The sequence below is a fragment of the Mastigoproctus giganteus genome, chromosome 3, assembly GCF_048544385.1.
Source record: "Mastigoproctus giganteus isolate SK-2022 chromosome 3, ASM4854438v1, whole genome shotgun sequence".
Lineage (NCBI taxonomy): Eukaryota > Metazoa > Arthropoda > Arachnida > Uropygi > Thelyphonidae > Mastigoproctus > Mastigoproctus giganteus.
In genome coordinates this window covers 134,665,661-134,687,630 of record NC_143577.1, presented here as the reverse complement: position 1 = coordinate 134,687,630, position 21,970 = coordinate 134,665,661, and the positions used below count along the sequence as shown (strand labels likewise).

The 21,970-nt window shown below is 34.7% G+C and overlaps 1 protein-coding gene across 3 annotated transcripts in view; it reads left to right on the top strand.

Moving 5' to 3' along the window:
• LOC150088279 (atrial natriuretic peptide receptor 1) overlaps positions 1-21,970 on the top strand; it is a 1,689,763-nt gene that overhangs the window by 655,196 nt on the left and 1,012,597 nt on the right. For all 3 annotated transcript variants that reach the window (XM_090369441.1, XM_090369442.1, XM_090369440.1), the window contains one exon: positions 8,674-8,829. In XM_090369441.1, coding sequence (XP_090225567.1) covers positions 8,674-8,829 — 156 coding nt within the window. The remainder of the gene's footprint in view (positions 1-8,673; positions 8,830-21,970) is intronic.

Genomic DNA, 21,970 nt, shown 5'->3' with positions numbered 1-21,970 from the left:
TTATCTCTTAAATATTTTATCAATTTACGAATTAGTTGTCTGCTGCTTTACGCGATACTATTTTTAAAAATACATCCATTTATGTTTTTCAGTCTTTTGATGGTCTTGTCTGTAACTCCGTTTTGCCATTCAGCCTATGCTGGCTTTAATCTTTAATCTACTCTACTCCTTGTGGCCTTTAATGTTACTAGCATTGCCATTTATTATTATTGTATATACATCGACATCCTTTGCTGCTGCTTCGCGCGCTTTGATGCATTTGATTTGTCGAAACGATTTTTATTTTGCTGTTATCTCTACTGGTTTTAATATACTACATTTTCGGCTATCTTCCTTTTTAGCCTGTGGCTTTCCAGACGTTTCGTACTACGTCATCTTTATTTTTATTTGTCATATTTTTTTAATATATATATATATATATATATATATAGAAAATAAAAAAAATAATTATATATATATATATAAGGAAAATAAATATAAAGCTATCATTAGAGGCAGTAAAATACACAATCCTCCACATGATGTCCAATGCATAACCGATATTAAGTTTATACTTAAAATCGAAACATATGCCAGTAGTATGGTAAAACTGTTGAGCGAAAATTTAAACATAATAGTTAAATTAACATAAAGGTTAAATCGACGGGGAGGGGAAAGCAAAGATAACAAAACTAAAATTGTTGGTGAAAGTCTCCAAATAATTTAGGAATTCAAATAAAATCCAATTAAAAATAATTCCATTTAAAATTTAAAATTAAAGTCAATTTATATAAAATTTAGCGACCCCCAGTAAGGTGCCATTTCGAAGATACGTGAAATATCACCAATAGAGACTAAACAAACTACGAAAATAAAACAAAGTAACAAATAATAATAGACTGACCATTATGCCCCATATTGACAAAGGACCACGAGGCCAATAATGGTCATGGAATCGTTGCATTTAAATCGCTAGACAAATCGTCGCAAAGGCGAACCGATCGAAGGACCATACCACCTCTCCATCCTCCGATCAAACCACCAATGCAGAGGATTTGAATAGCGGTGCGAACCGATCGAAGGACCAAACCACTCCCCCATCCTCCGATCGAACCACCAATGCAGGTGGCTATTGAAATCCTCTAAAGTATTTGAATAGCTACCCACATTGAGTAGATTAACTATGTTAACTATGTTATCAACGATTTGTCCAGTCATTGAAATGCAGCGATTCCATGACTATTATTGGCCTCGTGGTCCTATGTCGATATGGGGCATAATGGTCAGTCTATTATTTTTTGTTACTTTGTTTTATTTTCGTAGTTTGTTTAGTCTCTATTGGTGATATTTCACATATCTTGGAACTGGCATCTTACTTGGGGGGGCGCCGCTAAATTTTATATAAATTGGCTTTAATTTTAAATTGTTAATTGAATTATTTTTAATTGGATTTTATTTGAATTTCTAAATTATTCGGAGACTTTCGCCTACAATTTTAGTCTTGTTACCTTTGCTTTCCCCTCCCCGTTGATTTAACCTTTATGTTAAACTATTATGTTTAAATTTTCGCTCAACAGTTTTGCCATACTACTGGCATACGTTTTCATTTTAATTTTAAGCTTAATATCGGTTATTCTGATACATATCCGTTTGGCTTTGTGTCACCTATCCCAGTTTGCCGTTTCAGACAACACGTTGGTAAAAATTTAAATTTTAATTTTAAATTTTAAAAGTTTAAAAATTTATGTAAATTAAACTAAACATATTATTCAATCTCATTGATTTTCAATCAATTTAAATTTAATACTATCACTTAAAAATTTATAACTGGCAAAACTGGTACGGGGACAACAGAAACGGGTAGGTATGAGACATTCCTTTCCTTTAGTCTGGCTATCGTTCTGCTCAAAGCCCCCGATGAAGTAGCAGACTGATGGCCAAGTGAGGGAATGTTATTGCAATTTACTTTTTTATTAGCATTTTTATTGTTATTTTCATTATTTAACATCATATCATTTTTAATATTTTTGATACCATTTCAATTATATAACGTTCATAGGCCTCCTAGGCTAAAGCTAGTCTACATTTGCTAACTTGGTAGCCGGATCCATATACACCTAATTGCCTACAGATTAATAACATTTAATTAAATATATATATTATATATATATATATGAAATATGAAAACAAAGATGTGGAAAAACAGGAAAAATAAGGAAAAACAGTACGTGTACCTGAATGCGCAAAGCAGCAAAACAGGATACATGTATATAAATAATATAAAATAAAAATATATAAAAATAAAATAAAAATATAGATGGAGAAGTTATTAAACACAAAATGCCGAGCCTAGTTGAAGAAAAAAGAGAAAAAGAATGTTAAGATGAAGTAGCAGACTGATGGCCAAGTGAGGGAATGTTATTGCAATTTACTTTTTTATTAGCATTTTTATTGTTATTTTCATTATTTAACATCATATCATTTTTAATATTTTTGATACCATTTCAATTATATAACGTTCATAGGCCTCCTAGGCTAAAGCTAGTCTACATTTGCTAACTTGGTAGCCGGATCCATATACACCTAATTGCCTACAGATTAATAACATTTAATTAAATATATATATTATATATATATATATGAAATATGAAAACAAAGATGTGGAAAAACAGGAAAAATAAGGAAAAACAGTACGTGTACCTGAATGCGCAAAGCAGCAAAACAGGATACATGTATATAAATAATATAAAATAAAAATATATAAAAATAAAATAAAAATATAGATGGAGAAGTTATTAAACACAAAATGCCGAGCCTAGTTGAAGAAAAAAGAGAAAAAGAATGTTAAGATCCTATAAAAAAAAAAAAAAAAAAAAAAATAATTATTAAGTAGAATTAAATCCGAATTAATGCCGAATTAACAGGCCAATTATATGTACAAAAGCTGAAAGAAAAAGAGGGGAGGGTGATAGGGATAAAAATTATAAAATAAAAATTATAAAATAAAAATTAAAAATTGGTACATAGATCAGGTATTTCATCAGGGGGCTACACCTGATCATGTACCAAACACTGTGTTTCTATGCAAACTCATGTTGATGGAGAAGCTGAAGAAATGAAAAGGAAATAAAAAGGAAATAAAAAATATAAATTTTTTTTTTTTTTTTTTTTAAATTTTTTATAAAAATTTTTTATAGCTCCAGAAACATGAGTGAGGTAGCCCCAACGCAGTGTATTTAGATTAATAAATTAAGTAACGTAGTGTATTTGGAAATAAATTGAATAACGCAACCGCAGTGTATTTAGATAAATAAATTAAGAAAATTGAGTAACGCAGTGTATTTGGAAATAAATTGAGTCGATAGTATGTAAGAACGCCAGTTTAAATCGAAAGTATGTAATAAATAAATAAATAACAAGGTAGCGGTATAGAAAAAGGAAGCAATGCAAGGTAGGGGAGGGAAAAGAAGTTAAAAATACAGAGGCGAAGATAGTGAGAAAGAGGAAAGTGAGAATGTCCGAATCACCCTCGTATTACACTAATAGTTCAACGGACGGAAAAACGAAGAGTAGAAAGTAGAAAGATGTAAAGAGAAGGAAAAGAGTTTAAAGGATACTAGGCAAGCTGGGGGTGTAAGTACCCAACCTCATAGAGAGGGCCTTGGCTGTGAGAGTGTTAGTAGAAGTGGAAATTAATACCGCTAGCTTGTATTGTATATTTTACGAAATAAAATAAAATAAAAATATGAACAGGAGGAAAATTAAATACATACGATAACTGGCAGAAACAAGTTGAGTGAAATATAATTAAGAAATGACAATAAAATATGCAATCATGATTAATAAGGTACAATTATGTGAATATGATTAATAAGAATGGAATGCAAACAGAGGGAAAACTATGACAACGATGGTGGAGTTGCTCAGAAGAGAAGAACTATGGGAGCCCTCTGTGGTCAAAATAAAATAGAGAAAATAAAAGATTGGACATAAATAATTATTGATATTAAATTACGAAAATGAAAAGAAAACTTAGGAAGTGAAAGAACACGAACATCGTTCTAATAGAAGTTATAATAGAAGTCATTATGTGTGATCACTTTCCAAGTGGTGGAAATACCACCATTCAAATGTACAACTATACAAGTATCGAATTAACCCTAATCAAGGTGGAACATGGTGAAACCGAATTTTTCTTTAATGTAATCAGAGAGAATTTTTATAATAAAATTTAAGAAATTAATAGGAATGTCATTATTGCGAAGTTTGGTATAAAGATCATTTAATGCACCAGCGAAAAGTGATTGATTGCTACTAATATTAGCTAAACGGATAATCTGTGTGCAGATAATATTTTTATGAACCTTAATCGAAATGTTCGAGTTCCAATTTGTTAAATAGATAATATTAAAATTAAATTCGCTTCTTTTGTCAAATAGTTCCAAATTATGACGAAGAGGAGGACTATTTAAAGTAATACTTAAATCCAAAAAATTTGCATGTTGGTTGCCAAAGTTTTCTTTATTGAGAGTGAGTTCAGTTGGATATATAGATTTAGCAATATTTTCAAAATGAATGTTGAGAATAAGAATGTCATCAACATAGCGGAATGCATAAAAATTAAGGTTCGGGTTGTTATCAATAAATAGATGTTCGTAATAATGGAGAAATAGATTAGATACTATGCTAGAAATTTGTGAACCCATGGGAACTCCTATGGATTGTTTATAAGCATATCTACCATCATAGATATAATTGTTTAGGATACAGAGGTTGATGTAGTTATTCCAAGTGACCTCATCTGTTGATATAACGTTTTTGTATTTGAGGAACAATTGATGAAGTACATTAACAATCAGGTGATGCGGTAAGGAGGTAAATAAGTTGGTGAAGTCATATGTTTCAATACTAAATATGCTGGAATATGCATTGGAATTAAAAATTTTAATGATACTGTGGTTGTTGTTAATGATCCAGGTGGTAGGGATATTAATAAGGATAGTAGTTAACAATTTGAAAAATTGTTTATCTGGATGATAACAGCCACTTTTTTTGGCACTAGTGATGAATCTGAAGCTAACTGGATGTTTATGGAATTTGGCTATCATATACAAGAAAGGCAAAGTAGAATTGCGAATTTTGGTATGCAATTTTTTATGCAAAGCTATAATTTTTTTGATGATGGTATTAATGCCGAGATTACAGCGTAAAAAGGTGGAACTACTTTCTACTTCCTTTTTGAGGGTGGTGTAATAAAATTGCTTGCAGAAGATAGCAAAGTTATTAGAAGCCTTATCTACCGGAGTGATGATAAATTTTTGTTGTAAATCTGAGATGGCTTTTTTCAGGTTAAAATATTTGGTATGCGAATTATTATAAAGGTAGTAAGTTTTAGAAATAATTTTTTTAATGTCTTGAAATGTGACATTTATCCAATTATAGAAAGCTTCGTGGGGTATTGTATATTTATATGCTAACTTGTTGCAAAAATTCAAGATATTCAGATAAATATCTTTATATATATTATTGAGGTTGGCCTTATGGACTGGTCTGAATTTAAAACCTTTTTCCATAGCGGACTTTAGTGGAATGTTGTTAATAATGTCCAGGTTACCAGTAATAATATGTTTATGATGTTGATCAACGTAAGGAGCATATATGGGATCATCACAGTGACATGGAAGATCTAAAGCTTGTAAGTTGCCTAAATTAGTAGCTAGAGTTTTATAATTACAGATTTTGAGTCCAATAGGAGATTCATAGTTGAAGCAGTGATGGATCTTGAACTTGAAATGATTATAAAATGAGAGAATATTATTACGATTATTAAGTAAATAATGCCAAGGAATTTTATCGAACCAACTATGAGTAAATTTAATAGTACAGTATTCATTACTGTATGTAGTAATGCGACCTAGTCTAAAGAGAGAGATGTCTAAAATAATATGCTTAAGTTGAATATTTTTACATTTAAAATTGCTAATAAATAAAGTTAAGGCTTTAAGTATAGAGTTTTTGATATTAAAGAGAAAAAGAGAAATGTTGTGTACATCAAGAATGGTATTGTCCCAGGAGCTAATAATATTACGAAAATTGTGCCAAATATGCCTATGATGACGATTTGATTTATTTCCACGTTTGTATCTACGCTTATTGTTATTGAAGAAATGACTAAGATGGAATAAATTGTAAATGCAGTGGCTGGTGTTTAAACAACCATTGCTTAAAAGAGTTTTGTTAAAAAATCTATTGTTTAGGCCGTAGGGATATAAAGATTTATAAGTGCACATAAATAGATTCTCATAATAATCACGAAGAACGTTGTCAAAATTTATATTTTTTATTTCCTTTTTATTTCCTTTTCATTTCTTCAGCTTCTCCATCAACATGAGTTTGCATAGAAACACAGTGTTTGGTACATGATCAGGTGTAGCCCCCTGATGAAATACCTGATCTATGTACCAATTTTTAATTTTTATTTTATAATTTTTATTTTATAATTTTTATCTCTATCACCCTCCCCTCTTTTTCTTTCAGCTTTTGTACATATAATTGGCCTGTTAATTCGGCATTAATTCGGATTTAATTCTACTTAATAATTAATTTTTTTTTTTTTTTTTTTTATAGGATCTTAACATTCTTTTTCTCTTTTTTCTTCAACTAGGCTCGGCATTTTGTGTTTAATAACTTCTCCATCTATATTTTTATTTTATTTTTATATATTTTTATTTTATATTATATATATATATATATATATATATATATATATATATATATATTATGCCCTCATTTAGAAAGTACTATTTAATTGCTTAATTAATATGTTTCATCTTTTGGTTATGCAAATCAGGTTCATAGGATTTGCATATCCAAACTGAACATTTAATTGAAGCAGGGTTTTTTTGTTTTACAACATGTGCCAATGTTTTGAATTTTGTTTTCAGATGAATCCACAGATCTTTAATGGATCTATGTTCTAACTTGCATAATGCTTCATAACAAGTGATCCTTGCTTTCTCTGTTCTAGCAGTGGCAGGAAAATTTTAAAAATTGTTATCAACGGCAAAAAATAATAAATAAGAATAAGCACACACACACACGTATAAAATGTTCATTGATTCCAGTTACACGTTTGTTTATTCTTGTTTAATTTTTGTGTTTTTCCCTTTTTTTTCACCATTAAAAGCTGCTCTGTAGCCATTTCCTAAAATCCAAAACAGCTATCAAAATAACTATCCAGATAAGGCTCCACATTTCATGGAGCATCTTGTATATTTTCTTCATTCAGAGAAGTTTTTTTTTCTTCTTTTGTTTACGGAACTAACTGACGTAATTTCATCTCTATACTTTCATGGTTTATGCCCTAATAGTCATCACTTTAATCTTTAATCATAGTAGGATGCATTTGTGACAAAAATTGGTGAAATATTATTTTACATGATACATGATTTTGTCAAGCAATTACTTTTACACCAAATTACTTTTAAGAGAATTCCATTTAGTTAAATTACCTGCTAAGAAAATTTTATTTTAAATTTGTAGAACCAGAGTGCTAATATAAAGTTCCAGGAATTTTAAATATATTAAATGAGTTAAGTCCACATAACATCCATTCGGTTCATATGGCATTTCAGAATTAAAACCAGGTATCATGACAATTTTATTCATTTCGAAATAAATTCGCCATTATAACAGTAGAGTTCAACGTGTTGGCATAGAAGCAACCAGCAAAATGACTTTTTTTTTTACTGTACTGCAACCAGGGTGGCCAACCGTCCCGATTTGGCCGGGATTATCCCGATTTAGAACTTCAAGTCCCGCTTCCCGATAATACCATCATTTGTCCCGATAAGAGAGGAAGCAACTGTTAATTTATTGATATTACGTTAAGTATTTTTAATTAATTCTTATTAGAATCTAACGGATGTGTTAGAAATTAATTCTAATAACAAGTGAAAAATGAGAAAGTCTTCATTACTCAGTGAAGAACAAAAGGCATTTTGTTCTTCACCTAGTAATGAAGAAAAAAAAATGTGTGTTGATAAAAAATGGGTGCAATTTTTCTGAAAATTTCCTGAGGCAAACGATTTGTCTCAACTTGTAAGCTCCATATTAAGCATTCCATATTCAAATGCTTCAGGAAGAGTTTTCAGCGTAATGAAAACTGCTTGGCGGAAAGAGAGAAACCGTCTTTTATTAGAAAATTTAGAAGCCGAACTTATGGTGAAAGATATAACACGCCCTGTTCAGAATTTAAAAACTTTTTAAAATATTCGGATGGAGAAGAAATTTTAAAACTAGCGAAATCTAAAGAAAAATATATAAAGTAAAGAAAAATATAAAAAGTTGAGTCTTCCCAGCTATTATAAATAATATTACAGTATATTAGAACAAATACATATTAACAACAATCATATAACAAATAAATATTGATTGATTGATAAAAAAATATGTTTTTTAATTGTAATTTTATATTTTTCTTTTACTTTTTGAAGGAAAAAATGCTATACACCACATTTCGTTTCAAGTTGTCCCCTTACCAATTTTCAAAACATGGCCACCCTGAGTGCAATCTTCATCGCCATCTCATGCTGCTGCTATTGACGGTAGAAGCTTGACGCTTCAGCGATGCAACATGCGCGCTCGCACACTTCTGCTGCCTATTGACTGAGTTCCTTTTCTCCCCACTTTCAGGAAAGCTATGGACAGCTCCAGAACTACTGCGCATGCCATTACAGCCACCGGAAGGTACACAGAAAGGTGATGTGTATTCTTTTGCCATCATAGCCCACGAGATTGCGATTCGTCAAGGACCATTCTACTTAGGTTTTATGGAACTTAGTCCTAAAGGTATGCTACACTGTAGGTATGAGAAAAACATAATTTCTTCTCTATAATTTCATGGTTAGTTATGTCCTAAACAGTTGCTTGAGAGCAATGAAAGGAACGACTAGACAGGTACGCTACTCAAATCGGACCCGAAGCAAACTGCAAGGTTGACTCCGAACAGTTCTGTTTTCAGAAAACGATGGCTTCTTCTCGTACATCTGACTCCTCAAAAGGATCTCTTTTGTGTCTACTAGACTGTGCACATTGCCGGAAAATGCTTACGGCAGCAGCTGCTACTGTTGCCAGCAAACAAAGTGAGTCAATTAGTCCAGTGTTATTTCATCAATACTGAAATGTTATATGAAATTTTTACTTTGCTTTTATATTCCAGTAACTCTAGATCATTTACGCATGCGCACATATTCACATATATGAGCAGAGATAAATATTTAAAACAACTCTCGCATATACATCGACTATCACAATAATAATACCAATTTACATTTAAATTGGTGTCATTATTGCGATGATTCAAGATAACTATGCAAGAGTTTAAAAGATTATGCATAAGCTGTGTAATTTAATTTTAAAATTAAAGAATCATCATCATCATCATCATCATCATACAAGAGCATATCAAACATATTATTCATTTTATCTTTATTATGTGCTCTCAATTAAATGTTAAAATTTGGATTCTTTGAATATCTGTGTGTGCCTGCAGAATATTCGTTTGGTTTCATTGAGCCACATTTTTAATTTAAGCATGAAGAAAGCACTAATTAGTCACGCTCCCATCGGTGTTTTTATAGGACTGATTGCGGGCTCTTATTGGCATTACGGATTAAGCATTATACCTATTGTTAAATATTGCAACTGGGAACTGTAAGAAGAGAGATAGCAGGGATTCTTTATAAGTCTAATGAGCTTAAGTTATTCCAAACATATTGTTCTGTTTTGGAACTTTTGAGGGACTATATGAGGAAATTAAAAAATATATAATAATTATATCACTAAGAAAACAGCTGTATCTGTCTTAATCATGTAATAGAATTTTATAAAAAAAAAAAACGGATTGATTAATCTCTCTCTCTCTCTCTCTCTCTCTCTCTCTCTCTCTCTCTCTCTCTCTCTCTCTCTCTCTCGTGTTTCAACCAAAAAAAAATTATAGAATTATAGCATATTCATATAGCTTGTTACGACGGAAAGCTGCAAATAAACGAAAATTAATCTTCCTTATTTGATGCTCATTATTCATTTATAATCGTAAATCTTATACAGTCCCTTAAAATTTCACTACGAAGTGTTACATTTTTATTTCACATCTCAAAATACAAATTTTAATATTATTGCATAAAAGAAATGTTTTTCATTTTCTTTTCTTTATTGTTTTTTTTTTTTTTTTACTGGATATGCATCTACAGGAGGGCGGGGTAGAGCTATAGGCATGTTCTGTTAGAGATTAAAAAATACTTTTAGGGCAGTGAAAAAAAATTCAGAAAAAAAGAATAAATTCAAAGTGCATTAATAGGAGTGCATTCATCTGGTAACAAAATTGCAAATTCATCTTATTATTAAATTATTAATGGAATCCATTTCACTTTAACAGTGAACCGGATTGCATTAATAATTTAACATTATATGATTTGATGAAAAAAATAATTAAACTGCACGAATAATAATAATAATACAATACAATTTTATTTTACAATACAATAATAATAATAATACATCAGAAGCTAGCGAGGAAATACAAGTTGACCAAAGAAAGTATACTTTACTACAAGTACGAACCCCAGTACTAGAAACCTCAACCCACAAGCTGTAATAATCGCACCATAATAACGGATAAGATCATCCCGCACAACAGACCGGACATAACCCTTGTGGACAAGACGGAAAAGACTACCTAATTGATTGACATAGCGGTGCTCAACATTAGCAATATCCAGAAAACCCATGAGGAAAAAATTAGGAAGTACACGAACCTGAGACATGAAGTCAAGGAGATGTGGCATATGCAAGAAGTAACGACCATCCCGATCATCGTGTCGACCGGTATGGTGCCAAAGACCCTACATAGCAATAAGTCTCCCAGAGAACACTTACAAGGAACTCCAGAAAGTCGCAATCCTGAACACCCGTAGGATGGTCAGAGAATGTCTTGACCAACAGTAACACCAGGCATTACAACCACCCTGTGTACTTGGTAGCAGTACCCATCACGGAGTGGAATCCCCCAATCAGGGAGAAATAATATAAGAGCAACAATAATAATAGTAATAATAATTATAAGGCACCCGAATTATAAGGCACCCGGTGACAATACCGAAGTTTCTCACAGAAGGAGTATCATATTTGAAGCCTAAAGACGAAAATACAAGAAACCCGGCGAAATACAGGCCAGTCACTTGCCTCCCAACGATCTACAAGATCCCGAGCAGCTGCATAACGAAGAATATATCAGACCACTTAGAGAGTCAGAAAAATTTTCCCGTCTTCTCCGAGATTTCTGTAAAAGCCTCTTTGGTCCTCATCGAAGATTCGGTTGTTTCATTTCCTCTGGGAGCCCTCTTTTTATCGGCGTAGTCTCTTGCTGAGTGCAAGAAAGTTCTGCTTCAATGTGTCCAAGTACTATTATTATTATTATTATTATTATTATTGTATTGTTATTATTATTTCTCCCTTATTGGGGGGACTCCACTCCGTGACGGGTACTGCTACCAAGTACACAGGGTGGTTGTAATGTCTGGTGTTACTGTTGGTCGAGAAAATCTCTGACTATCGTACAGGTGTTCAGGATTGCGACTTTCTGGAGTTCCTTGTAGGTATTCTCGTGGAGAACTATTGCTGCTAGGCTGCTATGTCAAGCCTTTGGCACCATACTGGTGGTTGACACGATGATCGGGATGGTCGATACTTCGTGCATATGCGACATCTCCTTGCCTTCTTGTCTCAGGTTCGTATACTTCCTAATTTTTTCCTCATGTGTTTTCTGGATATTGCTAGTGTTGGGCACCGCTGTGTCAATCAGGTAGGTAGCATTTTCCATCTTGTCCACATGTCAGGTCTGTTGTGCGGGATTGTCTTATCCGTTATTATGGCGCGGTACCAGTACAGCGTGCGGGTTCGGGTCTCTAGTACTGCCTGGAGTTCGTACTTGTAGTATGGTAGACTTTCTTTGGTCAAGTGGTATTTCCTCGCTAGCTTTTGATGTATTATCCTGCTACCTGGTTGTCTCTATGAGTGTACTCAGTCTGGGTGATCCCACAGAGTGATGTGTTGGATCGCTTCTGAGGGCAGGTGGGATCGTCGACATGTGTCATCTGACATTCCGGGCTCCTTTGCGATGCATTTTCTGTAGTTCCTGGTGTTGATTACCTGGTCTTGGATGGCGAGAATGAATCCTTCAGTCTCGTGGAAGAGCGTCCCGATTGTGAGCCATGCATTGAAAGCAATGTTATCGATGTAATCTTGATGGAGGTCATTGTAGTGTCTGCCATGGAGTGTCTTCTTTGCCCATCTTTCTAGCTTCGTTTCTTGTGCCGTCTGGGTGGGAGTGGGTTCCTCGCTTAGGTTGAGTGGCGTATACCACTTATCTATCTTCCTTATAGCCTGGTGGAGCGGTGCTGTGTTGTTCTCGAAGTAATCCTTCAGGTTAACTATTACTGTTTTCTGCTGCGCTATGCGGTCTATCAGGCCTCTTCCTCCCTCTTTCCACTGCTAACTTCAGGTGGTTTTGGCGACTCTTGGTCATCATTGTCCTTGTCTTTCGCATGATATCTTCTAGCTCGGTGTTAGTCCAATCTATAACCCCCAAGGTATGTGTTAGTACTGGAGCTGCATAGGTGTTTATGGCTTTAACTGTGTTCCCTCCGTTCAATTTTGCTTTCAGCAGGCTTCGGAGTCTCTGATGATATTTTTGTGCTCTAACTGCTCAGCCTGCATCATCCCTAGGTATTTGTAGGTCTCTCCTTCTGTCATAGCTTCGATCTCTTTAACAGTCAGCAGCTGTTAATTTCGGCCAACTAATTTTCCCTGGTGCAGTGTGCGGGTCTTGCATTTGTCTACACCACATTCCATCCTGATGTCCTTGCTGAATTCTTCTGTGATCCGGAGTAGTTGCTGGAGTTGCTTCTCGGTTGCCGCGTAGAGCTTGATGTCATCCCTGTACATCATGTGGGTGAGGGTGTAGAGGTTCGTTCTTCCTTCTTTGAGGTTATATCCTACTTGCTGCTGCTAAGCATGCTGGATAGCGGGTGGAGTGCTAGACAGAACCACAGTGCGCTAAGAGCATCACCCTGAAAGATTCCTATACTAATGGGATTGGCCTGGTTGTGATGTTCTCTATATTAATTGTGGTGCTCCTTTCGCCAATGTTGCTCCTAGGAAGTTTGTCACTATCGGTTTGACCTTGTAGATCTTCAGAGTCCTTATTAGCCAGCAATGAGGTACGGGTGAGGGTGTACAGGTTCGTTCTTCCTTCTTTGAGGTTATATCCATACTTGCTGCTGTTAAGCATGGTGGATAGCGGGTGGAGTGCTAGACAGAACCACAGTGGGCTCAGAGCATCACCCTGAAAGATTCCTATACTAATGGGGATTGGCCTGGTTGTGTTCTCTACATTAATTGTGGTGCTCCATTTCGCCATTGTTGCTCCTAGAAAGTTTGTCACTATCAGATTGACCTTGTAGATCTTCAGAGTCTCTATTAGCCAGCTATGAGGTACGGAGTCGAAGGCCTTGCGGTAATCGATGTAGGCCGTGTATAGGTTGCGGTGCTTCTTGTAGGCTTGCTTCGTAACTGCGACATCAATGATTAATTGCTCCTTGCATCCTTTGCTCCTCCGCCTGCATCCTTTCTCTTTTTCGGCCATTATGTTATGACTCTCTAAGTGTTCTGATATCTTCTTGCTTATGCTGCTGGTCAGGATCTTGTAGATCGTTGGGTGGCAGGTATTTCGTCAGGTTTCTTGTATCTTCGTCTTTAGGCTTCAGATATGTGACTACTTCAGTGAGAAACTTCGGAATTGTCTCCTTATCATTCGAATGAACTGCTTTGCTAGGTTCTTGTGTGTGTGCAGGGTGAGCTTCTTTTACCAGTAGTTGTGGATGCTATCAGTTCCTAGGGTTCGCCAGTTGTAGGTGTTCCTGATCGACTGATTTACATCTTCTTCTCGAATCTCCCACTCTCTCATCTCTTGTATGTCCGTGGTTTTCTTCCGTTCTAAGTCTATCCAGGGTGTTATGTCTTACTTCACTGCTCCAGTTATTTCCTCAGAACTCCTCGATCGTCTTCTTCCCGGGTGGTTCGTTGCCTGCTTTCTCATCTTCACCCAGTTTCCTGTAGATGGCTCTTTGATCCTCATCGAAGATTCGGTTGTTTATTTTCCTCTGGGAGCTCTCTTTGTATCGGTGTAGTCTCTTGCTGAGTGCAAGGAGATTCTGCTTCGGTGTGTCCAAGTATTCTCCTATTTTCTGATTTCTGGTCTCATGTTTGCTGTGGACGCTCTCTCTCCTAAGGCTGCTCTTCACCTTTCCAATCAATTTCTTACTTCTATTACCCTTTTGGTACTGGGTCAACTGACCTATCTTGACTCTTAATTCTTCTGACTTCTGCTGAAGTCTTCTTTCCCAAGCTAGCGGTTCCTTCTGTTTTCGGTTCTTCTGCTGCTGGCCTTTCGTTTCTTTTCCATTAATCCTAGTAGCTGCTATGGCAACACAGTATACAGCTGTGTGAATAGCTTCCAGCGTTGCACCATTGTTGTCAAGGTAATGTGGCATCATTTGCCGATTCAGATGGTCTGTTACTCTCCACAGGATTTTATTTGGCCTCTGCTTAGGTATCACGTAGGTTCTTGTGGAATCCATTACTTCGAATTCTGTTAGGGCCTTCTTCTTCCACTCGTCGTCTTTGCTGGATATCATGACTTCGTATCTTTTAACTTCAGCTACTCTGGGTTGTATTTCTTCTTGCTCTTCCTCCTCTGGTTCCATGGTATGCTGTTCCTCCTCTGGTTCCATATTACCATATTCTTTTTGCTTTGTAGTTGATCGCTGACATCCTGCTTGATTTTTTTCTAGATGGCAGGAGCAATTAGGTTCTTCGTGACGATGGTCCTTTTTGTTCTGCTAATCACTGTTCGATGACCTGAATATTCGGATATCGTTCCAACCACTTGGTATGTAGTCGCGACCTGTACATTGTCATATCGGTCTCTAGCCTGGTTATTTCATAGTATGCTCGCATGATGTAGGTATTCATTTCAATGCCCCTCTTCATGCGTTGGCGTTTCCTTCCTTTCTGGGTGGTCACTAGCACAGTTGCACAGGAAGCATTTCCAGTTGACGGAGCTCAATGGTCTTGCCCTTCTCTTGTAGTAGCCTTGCGGGGGACAGCGCCACTTGCTCCATTGTCTTGCTCCGGAGACTCTCTCCAAATTTTCGAAATGACCCCTCTGCCTAAGGTCTGACCGCGAGTGACTTTATCCTGCGCCACACTCGATGCAGTGTGAATACTATTTCTCTGCGACATAATCCATCTATGGAGGTGGACTTATTTGGCTTCGGCTTATGTCCAGTGGTTTTTATTTTATTTATTTTTTAGTTCTCGCGAGTGACCCAGATGATGCCACTATCTCTCTCAAATGTCACTCCGACCTTGGGGAAGGTAAGTACAATGGGGGTAACTTTCGCGATGTTTTATTAGGACTTGCATTGAAACTACAGCACAACAAAGAAATAGAACACTATTACATACCAAACAATAAAAAAACAAACGACAAGCCAACACTGATTGTGAAGTTTTCAAACCATATGGCAAAGGAAAAAATGGATGAGAAAGGCAACGGAGATCCGACTAACAGCAAAAGATATATATCAGGACAATAGCAATATCCCAATCTACAGAAATGACCACTGAACAGCCCACCTCAAGCAATTGTTTTGGGAAACAAAAGAATTAATAAGAACTCACAGTTACAAATTTTTATAGTTAAAACATGGCAAAATTTATGTGAAGAAGAATGAATCTTCAAGAGTCTTTAGAATTCAGAGTTCAAAGGATTTGCAGTTTATAAAATAGACTCTTTTATTGTGAATAATTGAAATTTCCAGAAATCTAGATTCAAGGTAAAATTAAGACATCAGGTATGTTTTTTGAGGAATCACAGATTTTCAATTCATCTTTACATTTTATAAATAATCTAAATATTCAAGCTCTTATAATTGATTAAAAACAGTTCTTTATGGTAGCTCTAAATATCAGGTCACTAAGAAAAAAATTGGTTTAACTTCTTACAATATATAAATGCAATAAAATAATATATCTCATGTATAGTTTTAACAGAGGTTAACATAAAAAGTGATGAAATTTCCAATTATAACATAAAAGATTATGATAAGGTCTATATATTGAGAGAGTTGAGAAGGGGTGGAGGAATAATAATATACTATAGAACATGCTTTAGGGCAATACAGGTTTACCACTTAACTCAGTCTTGTGAAAACTGCTGTGTCAAATTATTAGGAGAAGACCCAGAAAACACATCCATGATTTGTGCTTTTTACAGGCCACCATCAGATTCAATAAACAGCTTCCTAATAGAATTAGAAAATTCTATTTTGTATATCTGTTTGTATGTCGTCCCATTTTGCAATGGGACGACATACAAACAGATATGACCATACTAGTAGGAGATTTTAATATTAATTTACTAACCGATGGAACTGATAATGTGATACCCAGGTACTCTGCAATCTTCAACAATTATGAATTTGAACATACCTTATTTGGAATAACTAGGCAACAAAGGATGGAGGGTAATAGAACAGTCAGCTCTTTTTAGACCACCTAATTACAAATATCAAGTTGAAGTATGCTAATTCCTACATACTATTAAATCAACTTTCAGATCACAGAACATGTATACTAATAGTATATATGTATTCAAAACAACATCCATATGAAGATATAAAATTAATAAATGCTACGAAGAAAAATTATTTATCAACTGGTAAACTGGAACAGAACATAGAAAACATGTTAATACAAGATCAAGCATCTTACACAACAAATGTAAATGTTTTTTCAAATAAAATAATACAAATTATAAACAATTCAAGGTTTAATACCGAGAGAAAAGTTAATCACACAGCCAACAACACAAACACTGGGAGTAGCAGGATTAAGCTTAGGAAACCTTGGAAATAGAAGAATTAATGGTACAAAGGGATAAATATTTCAGGCAGTATAGAAATTGTCCATCAAAGAAAGAACATTATCACAATTACAAAACACTCAGAAAGTGACAGGCATGATAAAAAAGCAAAAATACACTAATTACAAACATCTTTTCATGGAAAAGCAGATAACACAAAAGGATAAATGGAGCATTATAAATAGCATGTTAAGTACAAGGAAGAAAAAGTCAAGGGGAAACCAAATCAAATTAAAACACTAGTAGAACAGATTTCTGGTGCAAACAAACAATATGAGGCTGCAAATAGGTTTGCCAAAGCTGTATTAGATCTCAACAGATATTTAATACATTATTGCCAAGATTCCTTTACTCAACAAGATAGGCTTCCTCAGATAATGAACTCATGTGTAGTCTTAGCTCCACATTATACTGAGATTCTTAAAATTATATAACAATTAAAGAACAAGAAATCTTACGGACTGGACTGTATTACAGTAACCGAGGTAAAGAGAAACAAAGAACAGTTCTCTGTTCTCTTGGTAGAGCTAATAGCACGGATGTTAGAGTCGGGAAGCTATCCTACAAATTTACTCTCATTTAAGATAATTCCTATATATAAAAAGGGACCACCTGATGACTTTTGCAATAACAGACCAATAGCAATACAGTCAGTTTTAAATAAGATAATAGAAAATTATATATTTTCCCATATAACAAATATTTACATTAATATGGACTGTTAAACAACTCTCTATTCTCATATCAGAAGGGCAAGAGCACACAGACATTATTAGAGAACTAAGTAGACTCTCTAAACTTACATTTAAACAACAATAACTTCATATTGATTTTATTTATAGATTTGACCAAAGCATATGACCTAATTGATATCCCAATATTGCAACAGAAATTACTGAAATATGGTATAAGGGGAAGACTCAATCAACTCCTAGCAAATTATTTAACCAAAAGAAAAATAACAGTATAAGTAGAAAATACGAAGGGAAAATCTTATAATGTAAAGAGAGGAGTACCTCAGGGCACTCATGCTGGGCCAATCATATTCAACATCATATAAATGACATATTCGAAGTAATTAAGAACTCCTTTATAAAAAATTATGCAGTTGATATAATCTTATATACAATAGGAAAGAACCTAACAAAAATGGTGAATTATTTACAACAGGATGCAATACATTTACAAACTTGGTTGCACGATAATAAATTAGCACTCAGCTTTGAAAAAACAAAATTTTTGGTAATAAGACCTCCTCATCAAACCTTGGACATTCAACCCTCTATCAAACTGCAGAATTTCAAGAATTGCAAATGTCTGTGAAAGAAGTTTCAAATCATTGTTACCTTGGGTTATGGATTGACTACAGTCTAAGTTGGGTAATGCATACAACAAACTTGTACAAAAAAATGAGATTTTATGTGTACTTTTTCTACTACATTAAGAATAAGTTAAATCTTAAAACAAAAGTTACCTTATTTTATGCATTAGTGGACTCCCAACTCAATTATTTAGTAAATATATGGGCACAAGCAAATAAAACAGAAATAAGGGCAATAACAACTTAATGAATAGGATTCTGAAACTTTTAATGGGGACAAACTCTTGGAATGACCTGAACAAGAGAAGGCAATTTTTGTTGAAACATAAAATACTGTATCCATTTCAAAAACTGAAGTTAAATCTGTTCTTAAAAAATCTTAACACTATTTTTGAAGAGTCGAATCTGCAAAGAAATGTCTCACAAAATTTAAGGAACCCAAAAGCAATTACTTTGCCTCACCCTAGGATACTAAATAGATTTGGAGATAGGCACACAATGAATATAATAAACAACTTGTTAGCTAGCATTGATTTCAGGCTCAGGAGAAGTTACCCCATCTCCAAATTAAAATTCCTAATAAGAAAATTTTTGATACTCGATGACACAGTAGATTAGAATTGATATGCAGATAAACTACTACCTCTGTTTACAGTGTGGAATATACAATGTGTAGTGACTTCATAGTCTTTTCTGTAAGATAACAAATTTGTACAAAACTGTTGTAAAGGAAGAATAACAACTTGTTGTCAAGAACTTTACTTTTCTTAACAAGTTCAGTTATTGTAAACGAATTCTCTTGATAAATAAAATTGTATTGTATTATCATTATTATTATCATTATTATTATCTGTTTATTTCATAAAAGGAAACTCCGGCGGGGAGGCAAAGGGCTAGACTAGTGAGCTGCCAGATGCAAAGCGAGGATTCTATATGAGATCAAGGATCTTACCTAAATTAGATAAAAAAGCGATAGGTCTGTAATACCGGAGAGAATTAGGAGACTTGCCAAGTTTCAATAGAATTCTTAAGATGGCAGATTACCGTTAATTTGGAAAAACAGACCATTGTAAACATTTATTATATAAATTTTGAAGGACAGTTGTTTGGACAGCTGGATTGAAAATTTCTCTTGTATAAGATCAAGAACTCCCCTTTGATAAGATTTTCGCCAGGACATCGATTAGGTTTATTCCTTGGGATGACGGAAGATAATTCAACAGGGGTAAAATTAATCGAGGAAGTAAAGTAATTAAGATGAAGTGATCGAATGTCTTTATGACAGGGCAAATCTAAAAGGGGATCGTCAAGTAAGAACATCCAGAATTGAATTTATAGTATCTGTCTAAGAAAGAGATCAGTGTTATTATTTATAACAGTATTAGTATTAGCAATTGCCACATGGTGCAAGAAAGCCTAGGCTTATGCTGCACCAGCCAAAAATAAAAATAATAATAATACAATAATAACAATAATAATAAATGTATTTGTAAAAATAATAATAGAAGTTTACCTCAATATAATAAGTAGAACGCTTCCATACTCTCCAGAAATTAAAACGAAAGAATCGAAACTCTTACATTACAATAACAAATAATTAAAAAGCAAATGAACACAATTAAAAATCAATTTAAAGTAATTTAAAAAAAAAAACAATTTAACGCAATTAAGAATTAAGAAAATCAGTTGAAAGAATTTAACGAAAAAATTGCAAAACGATTTTCCTTCCTGAAGCTAACAACGTTTTTCGACCGTATGTCGTTATCACAGGAATGAAAATTACCGAAGGGGTGAAACTTAAAAAGGGATTATTTGTCTTCGAGCATTCGCATAAAAGCCTACGAATCGGAGTTCAGATATGGCAGGCAAACATTAACAGAATTATCCTGTAATTTAATTTCTACGGTTTCTGCAATTAATAGCCGCGTATAATTACGTTGGACACTAAATATTTTGGCCTCGTTAAAAAAAAAAAACGTGTTTTTCGTTAACGGCATGAAAGGCTAATTCTGACACTGCTGAACTAGAAGCACGAATCGAGGGCGCACGTTGATTAAAGGCGCATGTTGATTCAAAGGAAATTGCGTCGAACTTTGGTAAGACGAGTTGCAATCACCCCAAGAAATGTTGTATACCAGGTCATTAATTTGGGTTGCGAACGAGGAGAGGACTGAGGGGTTGTTCAGTATAGTGTGTAATATACGTATTGGCCTGGCCACAATTTTAAATTCGGTATCTTTAAAGAATCTGTTAAGCTGTTTGTGCCATTGTTCAACGTATGAGACAAAATTAAGTATTTTTTGATATTACTATTGTTGGTTGGTGTAGTATTTTGTATCCTCTCTTTAGCTTGCACCCTAATTAGGTTTATTGCAGCAAGGGAATAACCCCTGTTTAAGAATCTGCTGGTTAATATTTGTATTTCTGAGCCCAAAGCAGATTCCTTCGTTGAATATTTATAGGCATTTGGAAATTGATTAAAGATCCCTTGAAAGAGAACGGGTGATAGCTCTTATAATGTAGAAGCATACTGGTATTTGTAAGTTTTCGATAGATGTTAAATTGAATTTTATTTGAATCCCGAGTAAGCATGAAATTTAGAAAATTTAATGATTTACTATCCATATTCTCCCTTTCAAATTTAATTTGAATCTAGAATGAATATTATTAAACAAATGTAAAATGTCTTGAATAGTACTACAATCAGTAATAACTAGAACATCGCCTAAATACCTCCCATTGCATGTGATACGGGGTCGAAGAGGCGTTAAATGTATATGCTAAATCGTTGAGAGATAGATCTCCAATATTAAACCGCTGAGGCTCAATCCCATTGGCAAACCAAAAATTTGTTTGTACACTTTGTCTCGAAAGGTGTATAGTTGGCCACTTTATTAGGTACACCCCTGCTGTGCATACAAATGGTTTGTCCCACAACATTGCAAGTCACATGACCACAGTTGTGATATAAATGCAGCAGAACAACCATTATAGTATCAGTTACAAACCGTAGCAAGAATGGGGAAGAGAAGTGGTCTAACGGACTTCGAACGTGGCATGGTAGTAGGTGCAAGACGTGTTGGACAAAGCATTTCTGAAACGGCAGTTCTCCTGAACTTTTCACGCACCACTGTTTCAAGGGTGTATCGAGAATGGCGCAATGAACAGAAAACATCCTCTCGACGGCACTTCTGTGGAAGAAAACCGCTTTTGGATGAGAGAGAGATCAGAGGAGGGTGGCTAGAATTGTTCAAGCAAACAGACCGGCCACAATGTCGCACATCATATCAGAATAAAACCCTGGTGCGCAGAACAAAATATTACAACGGACCACTAGTCGAACTTCGTCGCGAATGGGCTACAACAGCCGACGGCCAGATTGGTACCTTTGTTATCAGTGAAGAACAAGAGATCACGCCTCCTGTGGGCACAGCAACACCAGCACTGAACTATCGAAGATTGGAAAACAGTTGCTTGGTCTGACGTGTCGAAGTTCCTGGTGCATCATGTTGATGGAAGGCTCAGAATTTGGAGAAAACAACATGAATCCATCGACACGTCAAGTCTGACGACTACAGTGCAAGATGATGGGGGCTTTATGGTGTGGAGAATGTTTTCTTGGC